General features: G+C 52.8%; 1 protein-coding gene across 5 annotated transcripts in view; it reads right to left on the bottom strand.

Moving 5' to 3' along the window:
- SLC12A5 (solute carrier family 12 member 5) overlaps positions 1-15,990 on the bottom strand; it is a 37,899-nt gene that overhangs the window by 7,235 nt on the left and 14,674 nt on the right. For all 5 annotated transcript variants that reach the window (XM_059037745.2, XM_067013269.1, XM_067013271.1 and 2 more), the window contains exons 5-18: positions 15,643-15,697; positions 15,011-15,141; positions 12,805-13,046; positions 11,771-11,982; positions 9,987-10,157; positions 9,581-9,679; positions 9,375-9,432; positions 7,268-7,442; positions 6,542-6,660; positions 6,124-6,222; positions 5,085-5,204; positions 4,627-4,731; positions 2,917-3,085; positions 270-465 (exon numbers count right to left, since the gene is read on the bottom strand). In XM_059037745.2, coding sequence (XP_058893728.1) covers positions 270-465; positions 2,917-3,085; positions 4,627-4,731; positions 5,085-5,204; positions 6,124-6,222; positions 6,542-6,660; positions 7,268-7,442; positions 9,375-9,432; positions 9,581-9,679; positions 9,987-10,157; positions 11,771-11,982; positions 12,805-13,046; positions 15,011-15,141; positions 15,643-15,697 — 1,951 coding nt within the window. The remainder of the gene's footprint in view (positions 1-269; positions 466-2,916; positions 3,086-4,626; positions 4,732-5,084; positions 5,205-6,123; positions 6,223-6,541; positions 6,661-7,267; positions 7,443-9,374; positions 9,433-9,580; positions 9,680-9,986; positions 10,158-11,770; positions 11,983-12,804; positions 13,047-15,010; positions 15,142-15,642; positions 15,698-15,990) is intronic.

The raw sequence follows: 15,990 nt of genomic DNA on the forward strand, positions 1-15,990 counted from the left end.
CAGCGACTTCAAAGCTGTAGCTCTTCCCACTCCCTGCACTGTCTTCCTCCCATGGTTGTGAACCCTGCCGGAGCCACGACCGTCTCCTCCACACCTGAGTCCCCGGGCTCCCCGCACGGTGCCTGGCACATGGCGGGGCTTTGAACGCCATCACCTGCATATGCCGACTCCATACCTGTTACCGCCTGGGAAATGGTCCCCAGGCCCAGAGAAGGAAAACCACCCCCACCCAGCCCTCTACCACCCCGAGCCCACACAGCTTTCTTTACCAATGAAGTTCCTCCACGTCTGATGATCTTCCTTCTGCCGCCAGTTTCGGGGCCAGCCAACGAGCACGGTGTTGTGCTGCAGCCCCCCGAGGCCCCCAGACTGAATCAGGTGGGACACGCCATCTCGCAGGTTGGAGGAGATCACTACCTGGCAGAAGCCCTTCACCTTCTCTGCCTCCATCAGGCGCCGGATGGACTGCGGGGAGGGGAGGGCTCAGGAAAGGACCAGCCTCAGGCCTCCCTAGCCCTGCCCAGCCCCTTGCAGCCTCCCTAGCCCCCATCTCTCCCCGCCATCAGCGCCCCCGTTCCTGAAGCTCAGCTCTGATCATGTCGGCCTCTGGCACCCCATAACCTCTGGCCCCCGTTCCTCACTGCTCAGTCAGAGCTCTTCATGTTGGGACACCACACTTCCCACCACCCTGCCGTTGCTCACACAGTCCCCCTGCAAGCTCTCACCCACCACCCGGAGCCCCTCCCCGGCCGACCCCGTTGTCCATGACACCCCGCCTGGCCCAACTCAACCATCACCTTCCTCAGACACCACCCGTCCACCCAAACCACGATGAAACTGGGCCCCTCTGCATAGCCAGACAATTTGGTTTTAACAGTTTTTAAAAGTTAGCATGTCTACATAGCCAGACAATTTGGTTTTAACAGTTTTTAAAAGTTAGTTTTAAATGTGCATTTAAAACGCACATTCAATCTGCACGGTGAGGGAAGTGTTCTTATTACTCTCACTTTATAAGTAAGGAAATTGAGGCTCAGAGAAATTAAGACTTGCTTCAGGCCATACAGATACTGGATGTTACTGTAGATGTTCAAGTCCAGGGGTCTGACTCTATCCTTCACACTCTTAACGAAGCCTCTGATGTCAAACAGAAAGGGCTCCTGGGCTTCCCTGGTGATGCAGTGGTTAAGAATCCGCCTGCCAATGCAGGGGACACGGGTTCGAGCCCTAGCCCGGGAAGCTCCCACATGCCGCGGAGCAACGAAGCCCGTGCGCCACAACTACTGAGCCTGTGCTCTAGAGCCCGCATGCCACAACTGCTGAGCCCACGTGCCACAACTACTGAAGCCCATGCGCCTAGAGCCCGTGCTCCGCAACAAGAGAAGCCACTGCAATGAGAAGCCCACACACCGCAACGAAGAGTAGCCCCCGCTCGCCGCAACCAGAGAAAGCCTGCGCACAGCAACGAAGACCCAGCGCAGCCAAAAATAAAAAAGAAAGAGAGAGAGAAAAAAAGAAAGGGCTCCTATTTCTACCTCTGCCCCCGCATGTTTAATTCAGCATGCAGTGGCTGAGTATGCACTGTGCACCGGGCCAGGCCCCAGGGGAGATGGAGAGGCACAAGACCAAACCCCAGCCCTCAAGCTGGTCACAGGCTGGTGGGGAAGATAGAACATACACAGAAGGCTCTCAAGCCCACCTGAGGTTGACAGGTGCTACGTTAGAGTTAATAACTGCAGAGCAACGTTGGGCAAATCACCTCCCTCTACGAGCCTCAGATTTCTCATCAGTCAAATGGGCATCGTGACAGCTTCCTCGTCCAGGAAGAGGGTGGATGACATAACACGATGTGAGTAGAGCTTAGTATATACAGCCTGAGAGATCCTAAACACTCAACACATTCTATTGCTCTGCAGTTATTCACTCTAACCTCAGATGGGTTTGAGAGCCTTCTGTGTATGTTCTATCTTCCCCACCAGCCTGTGACCACCTTGAGGGCTGAGATTTGGTCATCTACCTCTCCACGTCCCCCGGGGCCTAGCCCAGTGCCTGGTACACAGCACATTTGCAGCCACTGCATGTTGAATTAAACGGACCAGTGGAGGCCTCCAGCCCTGGGCCCTGACAGATCAGTGTGAACGGCCCAGTGAGGCAGAAACAGCAACTGTCGCAAGCCATTAGGGGTGCCCCTCCCCATCTCATCTCACCTCCCTCAGGCCCCCTTTCCTCTCTCCACTTCTAGCCATGGCCCCGAGGGGAGAGAGACCTGAATCGCAGACAGAACCCACTTCCTCTGTCACCCACCAGACACCTGTCAATGATGCTTAATGCAGAGCCCAGCTGCCCCAGCCCACACTGGCTGTGTACACTGCTCTGTGGACATGGACCAGGGGATGGGAACAAGAACAGGTGACCCAGAGTCAGGGACTCGGGTTCAAACCTGACCATGCTTCCAGCTAGCTTCGTGACTTCCAGCAAGCTGCTTTTCCTCTCTGGGCCTCTGTTTCTCCCTGGGCTAAACAGGGACATTCACCCTGCCGACTCCACTTGGTGTGGGGACCCAAAGAGTCCACCTATGTGAAAACGCTTTAAAAGATTGATGCTTTGGCAGGTGGAGTAGGGGTCTAGCAGTTCTAATGTGAGTCTCCGTTTTCTGTCCTTAAGCAAATGACCTGACTTCTCTAAGCCTCAGTTTCCTTATCCATAAAATGGGCACTTCCGGCTCTGATCCTCTTTGGTTCTGCGAGTTGGATTCTAAGGAACTCACTTGCTGAGCCCTTGGACTCCTTCTAAGGAAGAGGACAGAAAAGCCTGAGCCCCAGCTGATGGCAAAGGTGGTAGGAGGGAAAGTGGAAAGGAGCAAGGACTGTCTTCCTGAGGGCTGCATCCTTCCGCCCTCCCATCAGGGCCTCTACTTACCTCCTCCGCCCGCTGGGCCTGGGGATGGTTGTCCAGAAAGGTGCCCTCAAGGACAGAGCCCACAATGGTCAGGCCCTTCCCTGCCTTGAGCTGGGAGGTCAGCGAGAGCAGCTGTGGATGTACCACGTTCTGGTCTTGGTCCACACGCACCAGCACCAGCAGCTGCGGCCTGAAGAGGGTGCGAGGTCACATGATTCATCCACCACCTACCCAACCACCATAAACTCATACACCCATACGCCATACACCGGTGAGTTCACTAACCCCCCGACCTCCATACTCCTATCCACCTGTACACCCACCACCCACCCATCCACCTACACATCCATCCATCCATTTCCTTGAGTATCAAGCCATCTAACCATCTCCCACACATCTATCCATCTACCCACCCATCCATCCCTCCATCTACCTCACTCACCCATGTATCCATCCACCCCCCCCCACCCATTTTATCCTTCAGTTATCCCCTCATATCCATGTTAATTTACCTATACATCCGACTACCGCCATCCATTCTCACATTGACCTATTCACCCAAACACCCTCCCATACATATACACATTCAGCCATCTACCCATTGATTTATCTGTTCATTTCCTTATTCATTTAGCCACTGCAGCCAGCCAGCCACCCATCAATTTAATAGCATTCTCTAAACACCTACTCTGGGCTAAACCCTGTGCTAAGCATTTGAGGATTCACAGACAAATTATGCAAAGCCCCGGTCTCTGGAAGCCCAGTTTAGTAGACATCAGCAAGGACAAACCAACAATGTCCTAGGCATAGTTCAGCATTCCAGGCCTTACTCTTAGCAAAATGAACCTGAGGGAGAAGAAGGAGGGATTGGCCTTGCAGAGCAATCAGAAAGCACCCTGGGGGGCTTCCCTGGTGGCGCAGTGGTTGAGAATCTGCCTGCCAGTGCAGGGGACACGGGTTCGAGCCCTGATCCGGGAAGATCCCACACGCTGCGGAGCAACCGGGCCCGTGAGCCACAACTACTGAGCCTGCGCGTCTGGAGCCTGTGCTCCGCAACAAGAGAGGCCGCGATAGTGAGAGGCCCGTGCACCGCGATGAAGAGTAGCCCCCCGCTCGCCACAACTAGAGAGAGCCCTCGCACAGAAACGAAGACCCAACACAGCCAAAAGTAAATAAATAAATTTAAAAGAAAAAAAAAAGAAAGCACCCTGGGCTGAGAGGCAGGAGGTGAAGATTCTGGGTCCAGTTCTGCCTTCCATGACCCCTGAGACCTTCTCTAGATGTGAATAAAATGGAGATTGTTATTAATCTAGAGGTTTCTAAGAGGCCCTGTAACTCTCCAAGTGGATGATTCACCTCTCCCAGAGCAAATGCTACATGGTACTACGTTTACCTGTCTGTGTGCATTGCCTTGTCCACGGAACTGTGAGCTCACTGCATCCCCAGAGACAGGAAGGGGGCAGGGCATAGACCACGCATTCATATATGTTTTCTAACGCATGATGGAATGAATGGATGGATGGATAGACGGTCAGGAGACTGGCATGGCGGGTGGGGTTTTGGAGAACAAATGTCTGGAACTCAGCTCAACCTCGGTGTTGTAGGTGGGAAGGGTTCAGACAAGGATGACCACCACTCAGCAACAGCAAAACAAAGCAAGCGGGGTGGGTTAGGCCCTGCTCCCTGCCTCTCCCCCCCGCTGAGCCCTCACCCTGTGCCTCCACCACTGACCTCCAGTTCTTGGTGTGCGGGGGCCCTTCCTCTAGGCGTAACAGGGCGTAGCGAGCAGCGCTGAGAGACAGGCCTCGGATCCCATCGCCCCACTCCTTCTCCGCCCTGGGGCCAGGAAGGGGGACCACAAGAGGCAGGAAGGCAAGGAGAGTCAGCGAGAGCCGCACACCCTGAAGTGGCCACCCCAGCGCAGAACCGTCCACCTCAGGCTCAGAAAGGAGGGTGCTCCTGCCGTCCTCATTTCTCAAAGCTTCAGCCCCTCGGTCTGCTGCTTTCCGTACCTCCCCATCCCACCCCATCACCCTTTGCCCTCCACTCTAGTGACATCTTCTCCCACCTCCTGCCTCATCCCCCCTACTGCCCGCCCCCCCCCCAGCGCTCATCACCCCTCTCTCTCCCCTCCTCCCCTCCTCCCATCCCTCAGTCTCACCCAGCCCTCCCCACTTCCCCGCGCTTACCCACGGTACTCGATATACTTGTAGATGAGCCCAGCAATGAGCATGGCCACCAAGGCATAATACCAGGAGCAGATGAACATGAGGGCCAGGCAGAGGCTCATGCCCAGGAACGAGAGTGTCCTGGACAGGGGGAGGGAGAGCCGGCCTCTGAGCCCTGGTGGGGCTGTCACTGGTGCCCGGGCTCAGACAGCAAGAGTTAGATGGGGCGGGGCATGGGCAAGACCTGGGAGGTTACAGCCAGGTCAAGGGGAAATCACACCATCATCTCCATGAGCACCACGGGGACATGGGGCCTTCTGGATGAATGAGCAGCCACAGACAGGGCACCTCCCCTTGCCCCACCCAACCCCTAAGTCACCACACTGCCCTGTCCCAGCACCTTAGACCCTGCCAGACCGCCCTGCCAGGGAGGTTCTGAGGCAGGAGTCTCTGGGGAAAGTTGGAGGCAAGGTCTCCCAGGAGGAATGTGACGCCAGGGAAGAGGTGACTGGCGCGGCAGTAGCACTGAGATGGGAGGCGGGCAGCCTGGGTTCTGGGCCAGGCGTGCCATAGTCTTGCTGGGTGGCCTTAGGCCACCTTTCCCTATTGGAGCCTCCGTTTCCTTCTGGTAGAACAAGCATGATCATTCCTGCCCTGTCTGACCCCTAGGCCTATTGTGAAGATAAAGAGCCATCAAGGAAAACGATCAGAAGTCCAGCCCCACATCAGAAGCATCTTCCGTGCACCAAGCAGTGTAATGCTTACAAGGGCCTATGAGGTAGGTGCGGTGTTTGTCCCATTTCACAGATGAGGAAACTGACGTTTCCTTGTCAAGACTGGAAGGTGTTGCACACTATTGACAGGAGAGGGATTCTAGCTGAGACTGTTTATACAGTGTGATGTTATTACTTGTGATTATATGGAGACCTTCTCCAGGACTTTCCTCATGCTAGTTGTGAAAAGTGGAGTTTGGGATCCTTAGACCTGGAGGGGATGGGCTGGGGTGAGGGGGAGATGAGAGGACGGTCCTCTGGGGCAGGGAGGGGGCACGGGCACCCACCAGTGGTAATAGCGAAAGCGTGGCCGCCAGTTGGGCGTCCTCAGCAGCGTCTGTACCGCACAGGCCAGGTTCACAAACATGTAGCACATCAGAAAGAACCTAGAACACAGAAGGGTCCCAGGAGAGACAGAGATGCAAGGGGAGACAGAGACAGAAGCACAGGGAGAGAAAGGAAAGGGAGAAAGAAACTGGGGAGATGGCCGAGTCATGTTCTGGGGCTTAGGAAGAGGTTCAAAGGCCACATCCCCTTACAGCGTGCCCTGGTGCATGTGCGGATGAATCTCTGTATAACGAAGGACAGGTTTCTACGACAGTGGGGTCGTTAAAGTGTTTGGGGGGGCTGTCCAGGGTCACAGCTGAATGATCCAGGTAGAGAGACCCCCAGAGCTGATGGGGAGGGCAAGAGGCCAGCACGCACATAGAGAGGATGGGGGCGACCTCGTCCAGGGATGCAATGAGGATGCCAATCTCGCAGATGCAGGCAGTGAGGAGCAAGGCCCACGTTGGCTCTCCGTTGGCTTTGCCGTGGCCGAAAACCTGAGGACAGAGCAACCAGCACAGGGGCCTGAGACCTTAAGGACTTCTTGTCTCTCTCTTCCCGTCTTGGAGACCAGTACGGCAGAGGCAGGGAGAGGATGCTGTATTGCTCATCCTTTAAATGTACCCAAGGGGATACCAGGTTTTTGCTGTATCTTGCCCACTCTGACATTGGTACCCCAGTGCAGTGCAGTTCAAATGATCCCTGAAGGGGAAGAGGAGGGGACAGATGGCAGAGAAGCTACAGGGGGCCAGCAAGCAGCCGTGACGGAGTTCACCAGAAATCTTTTTTTTTTTTAAGTACCACAGAGAGCACCCTTCTCTTACTTGCCCTTTGGCTGCCTCCCTGAGGCCCCGCCCAATCACGAGGCCAAAGGAGGACCATTGATTTTTTTTTTTTCCCCTAAGAGCAGACAACCGTGCCCAAAGAGATGTGGCCCTGATGTTGGTCCCAAAGGCACACGCATTCTTCTTAGTGGCGGCACAGAGCAGCAGGGCCCAGAAGGCAGGTCAGGCCTTGCCGTGGCCCCTGCTCCCTGCGTGGCCGCCCTGGGTGGGGGCCTGGCTGGCTGGTGTAGGGGGTGGACGGTTGTCCCCTGCCACTGACCTGCAGGAAAGGCACTATGCCATCGCGGGAGATGGCCTGCAGCAGGCGTGGAGCCCCCGTGAGGCTCTGCAGCCCAGCCCCACAGGTGGAGAAGAAAGAGCCGATGACAATAACCCAGGGCGACGGCCAGGCCAGCGTGCCCACCACCAGGTTGCCGTTCACAGCTTCGCCAAACCTGGAATGAAGCAGCAAAGGGACGAGAGGTGCCGGGTGAGCACCACCACCTGGATTGCCAAGGTCTCCCGCACAAAACTGCGGGACCCACTGTATGTCCACTGTGAGGCTAGGCTGTGCAGGGGAGAAGGGACAGGCAAAGCCCCCGACGAGCTGCGCACTTTCTGTTTGGGTGACCTTGGGCAAGACATTCAACCTCTCTGTGCCTCAGTTTCCTTCTCCAGCTGTAAAGTGAGGATCATTATAAACCTATCTCATACACTTGGTGGCAGGAACAAGGAGATAACCTATGTAAAATACTTGGCACGGTGCCTGATACGTGGTACGAATAGTGACACTTTTTTTTTTTAATTGAGGTATAGGTGACATTCAAGATTATTTACGTTTCAGGTGTACACCATGGGGACTCACAATTTTTAAAAGTTGTACCCCATTTATAGTTATTATAAAATATTTGCTATATTCCATGTGCTGAACAATATATCCTTGTAGCTTATTTATTTTGTACATAGTAGTTTCTACCTTTTGATCCCCTACCCTTATCTCGCCCCTCCCCCCAACAGTGATTCTAGTACGAGGTCAATTGTGTAATAATACTATGTCATCCTGGGCAGATATCTCAAACTATTAGAACCTCGATGTGTCCATCTGAAAAATGGGGGTTCTGGCCTCATCATGTAGTGATGGTATGTGGTGTGAGGATCAAGAAAAGCGTTTTCTAACAATGACACCGTCTTCAAATGGAAGGTGCTGCCTCAGTAGGTAGAGAGAGCCCTGTCCCTGCAGTGTGCAAAGCAAAGGGGCGCTCAGATGGGCCGTTGCTGAAGGACTTCAAGAAGCAGATGAAAGATTATCCCGAATGACCTGCCGAATCCCTTGCAATCTTTTGGGAGGTCTACGATGAAATGAAATGAGATAAATGGAGGTTAAGTGGCCCTAAAAGCTAATAGGTGTACTATATGCAAATTGCCCATTTGGCCAGGTCACCTCCCTACTCTCCCTACTTAAAATCCTTCAGGGTTTCCCCCATTTTTTATAAAATAAAGCTGCAGTTGCCTGGTGCCAAAACCCAGGCCTCCAGGACTGGCCCTAGCCTAAGTCTCCAGCCTCATGTCCCCACTTCCTGGAAGCCAGAATGGCGCCTTGGAAACTGACTTCTGTGACAGGACCTCCTGTTTCACCCCGCCGGTTGTGTATGCACACACCCTCCAGAGGTGTGTGCTCCAGAAGCTCTGAATGCTTACAGCTACCGGTACCCCTACATGCGTGCGCGCGCACACACAGCTCTTGGTCCCCTCTACCTTTGCCCATGCCGTCCCCACTGCCTGCAGCGCCCTTCCCCCTCCTACTTTCCTAGGTAGTCTCTACCACTCAGCGTGTAAAGTGGGAAGGAGAGATGAGAAAGCGTGTATAAGGCACTTCCACAGCATCTCCTCCTCCCCGACCCTCCGGGACTGGATCGCAGCCTCCATAACCCCCAGGCTTTGCTTTATCGCCACCCCTACTGCTCTGCATTTCAAGTCTGTTGACAAGTATGGTGACCAGCTCCAAAGAGCTCCTTCAGAACAAAAATCATTTGTTATTTATCTTTGTTCTTTATCCCTGCCCCCAGAACCCTGGACAGTAACTAACACATAGACATCCAGGAAATAGGCAATGAATTAGCAGATTTTAAGGAAAAAGGAAAGGAAAGTATCATTATCTCAAAGGAAATCAGACACCACTCGTGCTTCTTGCGTTGGAGTGACAAGAGAAAGGTGAATTATGAGAAAGTGAGTTGACAAGCAAGCCCTGTGGCCTCCCTCCCACAAGGCCCCTTGCCCAGGTTTCAACTCCCCTGCCAGGCCTGTTTCCCAGAACCCGGCCCTCCATGGCCACCTCACACCCCCCCCACACCCCACAGAACAGGATCCTCCCTGATCCCCTTACTTACTTGTCCCGAAGGACGACCCCCTCGATGCAGGCCCCAAACAGAACAACGGAGCTGATGTCTGCAGCAGAGGATGAAGGAGAATCCACAGGGTGGCGCTCTCCTTCCTCCCCACCCCTCCTGAGCCAGCCAGGTGAGGCAGCAGCTTCCGAAGACCTCCGTCTAGCCCTCCCCGCCCACGGAGGTCCCAGCCCAGCAGTGAAGGATACAGACAGCGGAGGTGGTGGCGATGGCCAGGATGGTACCAGTGGGAATTGACTTCTGGGCATCCCGCAGGTCCCCAGAGCGGTTAGAACCAGCCATGATCCCTGTGAACAGAGGAGCAGCTAGGACAGGAGCCACAGGAGACCAGACAGACTGAGAAGAAAGGACATCAGCCTCAGAGTCAGGAAGCCGGGGATCTAGGCCTGGTCCACTGACTCCTATGAGAACTTGGGCATGTTACTTGGCTTCTCCAGGCCTCAATCCCCTCACCCGTCTGTCCAGTGGGAACTGAATTGTTGGCTCCCGCCTATGTAATGGGGCTGCTGGACTCAGAAATCCCCCACGTCATGACTGACTCTCTCCCTGCCCATCCACTCCCAGCCAGTCCCCCCTTTCTGAGCTCCCCTTCACCTGTGACCGAGGGGAAGTAGATGCCGACCAGCAGGGTGAAGTAGGAGGTCATATCGCTGAAGACATAGGGATGGTCCATGTCGACAGGGGTACCATCTGCCAGGCCCACCGAGGGCATCCCACGCCTTTCCACAATCACCCCCTTGGTCAGGTAGGAGCTCCAGAGGTTCTCTGTGGGAGAGACAGGATGCTCAAGGAGAAGACCAGACGTCAGAGTGCCAGAGCTCTGGGGCCAGGAGGTGGGGTGGGCAGAGAGAAGGGTCAAAGTCAACCACCTCTCACTCCCCCTGGGCCTTATCTCCACCAACATTTCCTAAGCTCCCGCTTTGGGCCAGGTCACATGCAGGGCCTTTGCACATGAATCAGATCTAGTCCTTGCCCTCAAATGGTCCAGTCTACCGGGGGACATAGACACACACATCTCAGGCTGATTCAGTGTGTCACAAACTGATCCTCACCACCCACACACTCCAAATGGCTCCTTTCCTATATCCCTTATTTTGGTAAATGGCGCTACCATCAACTCAGACATTGCCCTCAACTGCTCCCTTTCCCCATCTCCGTTTCAAAACCATCTCCAACTCTTGTCCCTTATTCCTCCTAAATATTTCTCAAACACGCCCCTTCTCTCCTTTCCAGGGTTCCTCCACTTCTGCACTCAGTGTCAAATTTAGCGATCATTGTGATGAGAACAGGCAACTCTTGTGCGGAGGGCTGTCCTGTAGCACTGTAGGGTGTGTAGCAACACTCCTGGCCTCAGCCACCAGAGGCCAGTAATAACCCTTCAGTCGTGGTAACCCACAATGTCTCCAGACGTTGCCACGTGTCTCCTGGGGGGCAAACCAGCCCTGGAGGAGAGCCACTGTGCCATTCCCGCTGCTGTCACCCCATCACCCCAGGTAAGAAGACCACCATCTCTCACCTGGACTCAGCATCAGCCGCCTCCTAGACTCCCTGACTCGGTCCCCTCTCTGCCTTTAGCCCATCCACGTTAGCAGCCAGAGTGAACCTTCACAAACAGCAAGCTGACCCCGTCCGTCCCTCACTCAGAACCCTTTGGTGGCTCCTCGTCGCCCTCGGAACACTGTCCACACTCGTCCACGTGGCCTCCAGGGCTGACCACAGTCAGGCTCACGCCGGCCTCTCCAACCTCATCTCCCGATTGCCCCTCCTTCCTTTGTAATTTATGCCCCAGTCATACCAAACTACCTGTGGTTGGAAGGACACAATATGCTCTTCTGTGTCTGCATGCTTTTAGGCAAGCTCTTCTTCTGCCTGTAATGCCCTTATCCCCCTCTGTATAACTGAAAATCTCTTATTTGTCCTTCAAAACCCTTCTCCGATGAAGTCCAGGAAGCCTTGTCTCACCACCTTATATACATGACCACTCCCTCCCTTGGGAGGTCTCTGTTCATTGCATGCACACCTACACGTGTCCTAACTTCTTTGCTGTTACATCTGTCTCTGCTGTTAGACTCCTTGAGGCCAAGAACTGTGACCTATTTATGCTGTGTTCCTGGTACTCAGCACAGTGCTAGGCAGTTAGCAGGTACTTAGTGAGTACTTGTTAAGCTGATGACTTTCTTTGCCACTAGGTGGTAAGGTACGCGAAGGCTCCCTTTCATCTCTACCTCGCCGTGATCCCAAGGATAGAACATGGCCCAGAGTAGGTGCTCAATTAAAACTGATCGAATTTAACTGAATCCCAAGGAGTCCCTTAATCCTGTTTAAGCCACAATCCCTGAAGCATTCCCTGGACACCAGACCTCTTCCGTCCCTCAGACCTTTGATGAGGCCACTGGCGGCACCAGGAATGCCCTGGATCTCCGTGACATTGTTTCGGGTGAAGTACTCATCACAGGTGGCGTTGAGGAATCGGGAGGAGCAGAAAAGGCCCCAGAGCCGTGTGGTCACTGTCTCATTTCCTTCCCAAGCCAGCTTGGCACAGACATCAAAGCCATGGCGAGACAGTGTGCGGTTCCCCAGCAGGCAGATCCTAGGGAGAGAAACAAGGGAGGAGGGAGGTGAGGGACGTAACTTTGCCCCGGTTTCACAGGAGAACCGCCATGGGAGCACGAAAAACATAGATGCCAGGGCCCCATATCCAGAGATTCTGATTTAATTGGGATGGAGCCCAGGATCTGTGTTTTTTCAAAGCTCCCCACACGTGATTCTTTTCTTTCCCCCAGGCCCTGGCAGTGAAAGCGAGGAGTCCTAATCCCTGGACCGCCAGGGAATTCCCTCCCCCGAGGTGATTCCAATATGCAGCCACGGCAGAGAACCACTGCTTTCGGGCGATGCTGTTTCAGCATCGTGGACAGCAGTCTCCGTGTGCTGTTCTTCTGCGCAGTGGGATGTAGGGGGAACGTGTGCCCTAGGGAGAGAGGCAGGGCCAACAGGGATCTGAGCCCCTAGACCCTCTCTTCTGTGTCCTTTCCCACGATAGAGAAGGTGTTTAATACTAAGAGGTTGTCCCATTCCAGAAGGTTGTCTCCACCCAAGAAAGGCTCCCTAACACAGACCGGTCTTCCCTTTAGAAATTGTTCCACTTGGCTCTTCCTAAGTCCACCTCACCAGCAAGCCATGGACCCTCACAAGGAAAACTGTGCACACCTCCAAAAAATGTTATCCCATCCTAAAGAGATTTCCCTGAAACCAGGAGAGGTCTTCCCTCCCAAAGGAGTTTATTGTAAATCCACAACCACTCCGATTCTGAGAGATGGGGGCAGGGGGGGTTGGCAGAGACTAGTGTGAAGACCCTGAAACCAGTCCAGGGAGGAGGAGGAGGATGCCTGAGGCTCAGGGCAGCAGCACTTACGGGAAGTTGGGTGGGTCAAAGGCAGATTTGATGACCCCGGCATAGATGGCCAGGATGGAGAGGATGACACAACCCAGGAAGACAAGGGCAAACTTGTTGACATACTTGACGCCCACAAATACCACGGTGGCCATGCAGGTGAGCACACAGGTGCCATACACACGCATGTTGTTCAGCATGGCTGCTGCCTCCCCGCTGGCATCTTCTGCCTTAAAAATGGCCATAGCTGGGAAGAGGTAAGCCTGTGGGAAAGGGGTGAGGAGGTCAAGTAAGTAACCCAGTGAGAACCAACTAAGAATCACCCCAAGGAAATAACCTGAGGTGCAGGCAGGGCTTTGGAGAAAAGATAACGCATCACAGCATATTTACAGTAGTACAAGACTGGAAATGACATCCAGTGATAGGGGAATACTTAAGGAAATTATGGTCTGTTCTGCAAGGACTATTATAGAGTCAGTAAAAGATTGTATTGCAAAGATGTTGGGAGCGATTATTAAGTTCTATTATTTTGTTATCAAGTTTAGTTCTTAATGATTATTTATTGTTTTTATTATTTCAGTAAGAAAGGCAGATATAAATTAGACATTCATCCCTAGAGGACTGGGTAAATAAATCATGATATTTCCGAATAGACTACGTAGCTGTTAAAAAGGACAACATAGATTTATATGAACTGACTCAAAAAGCTATCCATGTTATATTAGGTAAAAGCAATCAATTTTTAAAAAGAATGTGTCTTATCTCATTTTTGTAAATATATATGTGTACTTACATGTGACTATATACACACATATGTGTATATATGTCTGTCTGTGTGTAGATACATCAAAATGTTAACAGTCGTTTCCCCTGAATGGTAAAAATGTGAATAATCTTTATTCTTTTTGCACATCTGTATTTTCCATAGTTTCTATACTAAATATTAATATATTTATATTCTTACAAAAGTTATTTTCACTTGTGATATTTGCAAAGAGAGTTTTGCATTATTAGAGAAATCTATAGAGTTATATTTTCTCAAGGCAGAATACAATATCACAAAGAAAAACAAAAACTAGAAGGAGACAGCAAAATAATGATGATTTGCTTTAGGAGATCGTTATTTCCTTTTATACATTCCTTGATTTTTTTCCAATTTTATGCAATGGGTAGAATTGCTTTTATAATAGTTTTTTGATTTTGTAAAAGCCATAGAGGTCTATTATTATTCTCTCATAATTTGGCTTTTGGGGTCCTTTATTCCCCATCTATCCTCCCTGCCCCTGGACTCCTCCATTCCATCCCCAAACCAGAAGCTGCAACATCGATTAGCTCTAGTTCTCTGAAGCCGAGTGGTTGGGTGGACAAGCACGGGCTTCAGGGTCAGAAAGACACAGGTTCATATCCCCTCCACGCATCCCTAAAACTCTCTGAGCCTTGCTTTCCTCATCCACAAAATGGGGACATCTTCTAACTAACGCAAGGGTCGTGAGGATAAAATAAAATGATACATCGAAGGCCACGGGGCCTGGGTAGATTAGGGGGTTGGGAAATAAATGTCAGCCCCACGTTCTGTATACCAAGGAACCCTCTTCAGTTCCCGCCTCACCTCCTTCCTGCAGGGGCAGGAAGAGCTGAGACCAAAGTCAGCAGCCATCCGCTTCCAGCGCTGCCCAGGGACCTGGCTTCTCATCAGTCACTCTGCTTCTAACAGATCTCTTTCTCAGCTCCCTCTCCTCTGCGATCCGCTAGCCATCAGCCCTCTACCACTAACATTCACAAAGTGCTTAGCACTGGCCCTGGCACACAGTAGGCAATCATTGCGTGACATGACTTCTTCTTTCTGATTTCATGATTTCACTCTTCCCAACCCACCTCTGCCACTCGGTAGCTGAGTGACCTTGAGCAAGTCGTTTCACCTCTCTGAGATTATCATTTGTAAAATGGGCATAATCATACTTAAACCTCAGGAGGATTCAAGCTAATGACTGTAAAGCACCTGGAACTCTGCTGAGAGCACAGTGGGTGCCTGATAAACGACAGCTGTTCACGTTACATAATTAGTGTATCCTGTCTCCCCAACTAGACTGTGAACTCTTTCAAGACAGAACCATGTCTGGTTTTCCCTTGGCCTTACTTAGTGACCCGGCCTACAGGAGGTGTCCAGGGGGCATCAGTTAACTGACTGACAGCCTGGGGCCCACAACTCCTCCTTGGCCCCTCTCACCAGCAGGATTTCGATGGTGCCCAGGATGTACATGGCCCCAGCAAACGTAGTGCCCAGGTAGAAGCAGAGGCCCACAGCGCCCCCAAACTCTGGACCCAGAGACCTGGAAATCATGTAGTAGGAGCCGCCAGCTGCAGAAAGAACCCAATATCAGCAAGAGGTTCGAGGGGGCACTGGGCTGCCGTAGGGGATGAGGGAGGCTCAGAGACAGTGGTGCGAAGGGGGTTGCTCTGGGCGTCCCAAGCCTTCCAAGCTGTAGCCCTAGGACTGAAGGGAGACCCAGCCAGACACGCTGAGTGGCTTTTATAGCACTAATTCCCATGTTGCTAATTACCCCCCTAAGGAGGTCATGGCTCCGAAAATAGGATGATGGAGAGGAGGGTCTCAGGCAAAGGGAGGAGATCTTGCATCGCCCCATTCAACATCATCAACATCTCCGTCCCCTCCCCTTCACACGGCTGCCCCCATCTGTCCCACGAAAACGCCGTAACCCAGCCCCCGAATCTGCAGTATTGCTTCTCTGGGGTCCTGATGGCACCCAAAGCCCAGGACACTGTCCCTCCTTCCAACTACTCGGGCCTCCCTCCCAACCATCCAGGCCCCTTCCCCTCCAAGAAGCCCCAGTCACATACCAGGCACAACACCATTGGTTGCAATTGCACTCATGGAAATGGCCGTGAGCATCGTCTGTGAGGAAAGAGATCGTCAGTGGCGAGTGGCTCTACCCCATAAACACCCGCCAGACCCCCAAGTCCTCTTCCACCGAGCTTGTCCTCGGTCCTGTTCCAACTCCTACTCCTGCCAAGTCCTTCTTGTCCAGAAAACCCCTTCTTCACCAAGCCCATGGAAGAAACGCAAGCTATAGCATCAGAGAGTTCTGGAAACCCCAGCTTGGCCTCTGACCAGCTGTGTGACCAGAGACAAGTCACTTCAGTTCTCTGAGCCTCAGTTTCTTCATTTATTAAATAGGCAGGTATACT

This window comes from Kogia breviceps, chromosome 14 (assembly GCF_026419965.1).
Source record: "Kogia breviceps isolate mKogBre1 chromosome 14, mKogBre1 haplotype 1, whole genome shotgun sequence".
Classification (NCBI taxonomy): Eukaryota; Metazoa; Chordata; class Mammalia; order Artiodactyla; family Physeteridae; genus Kogia; species Kogia breviceps.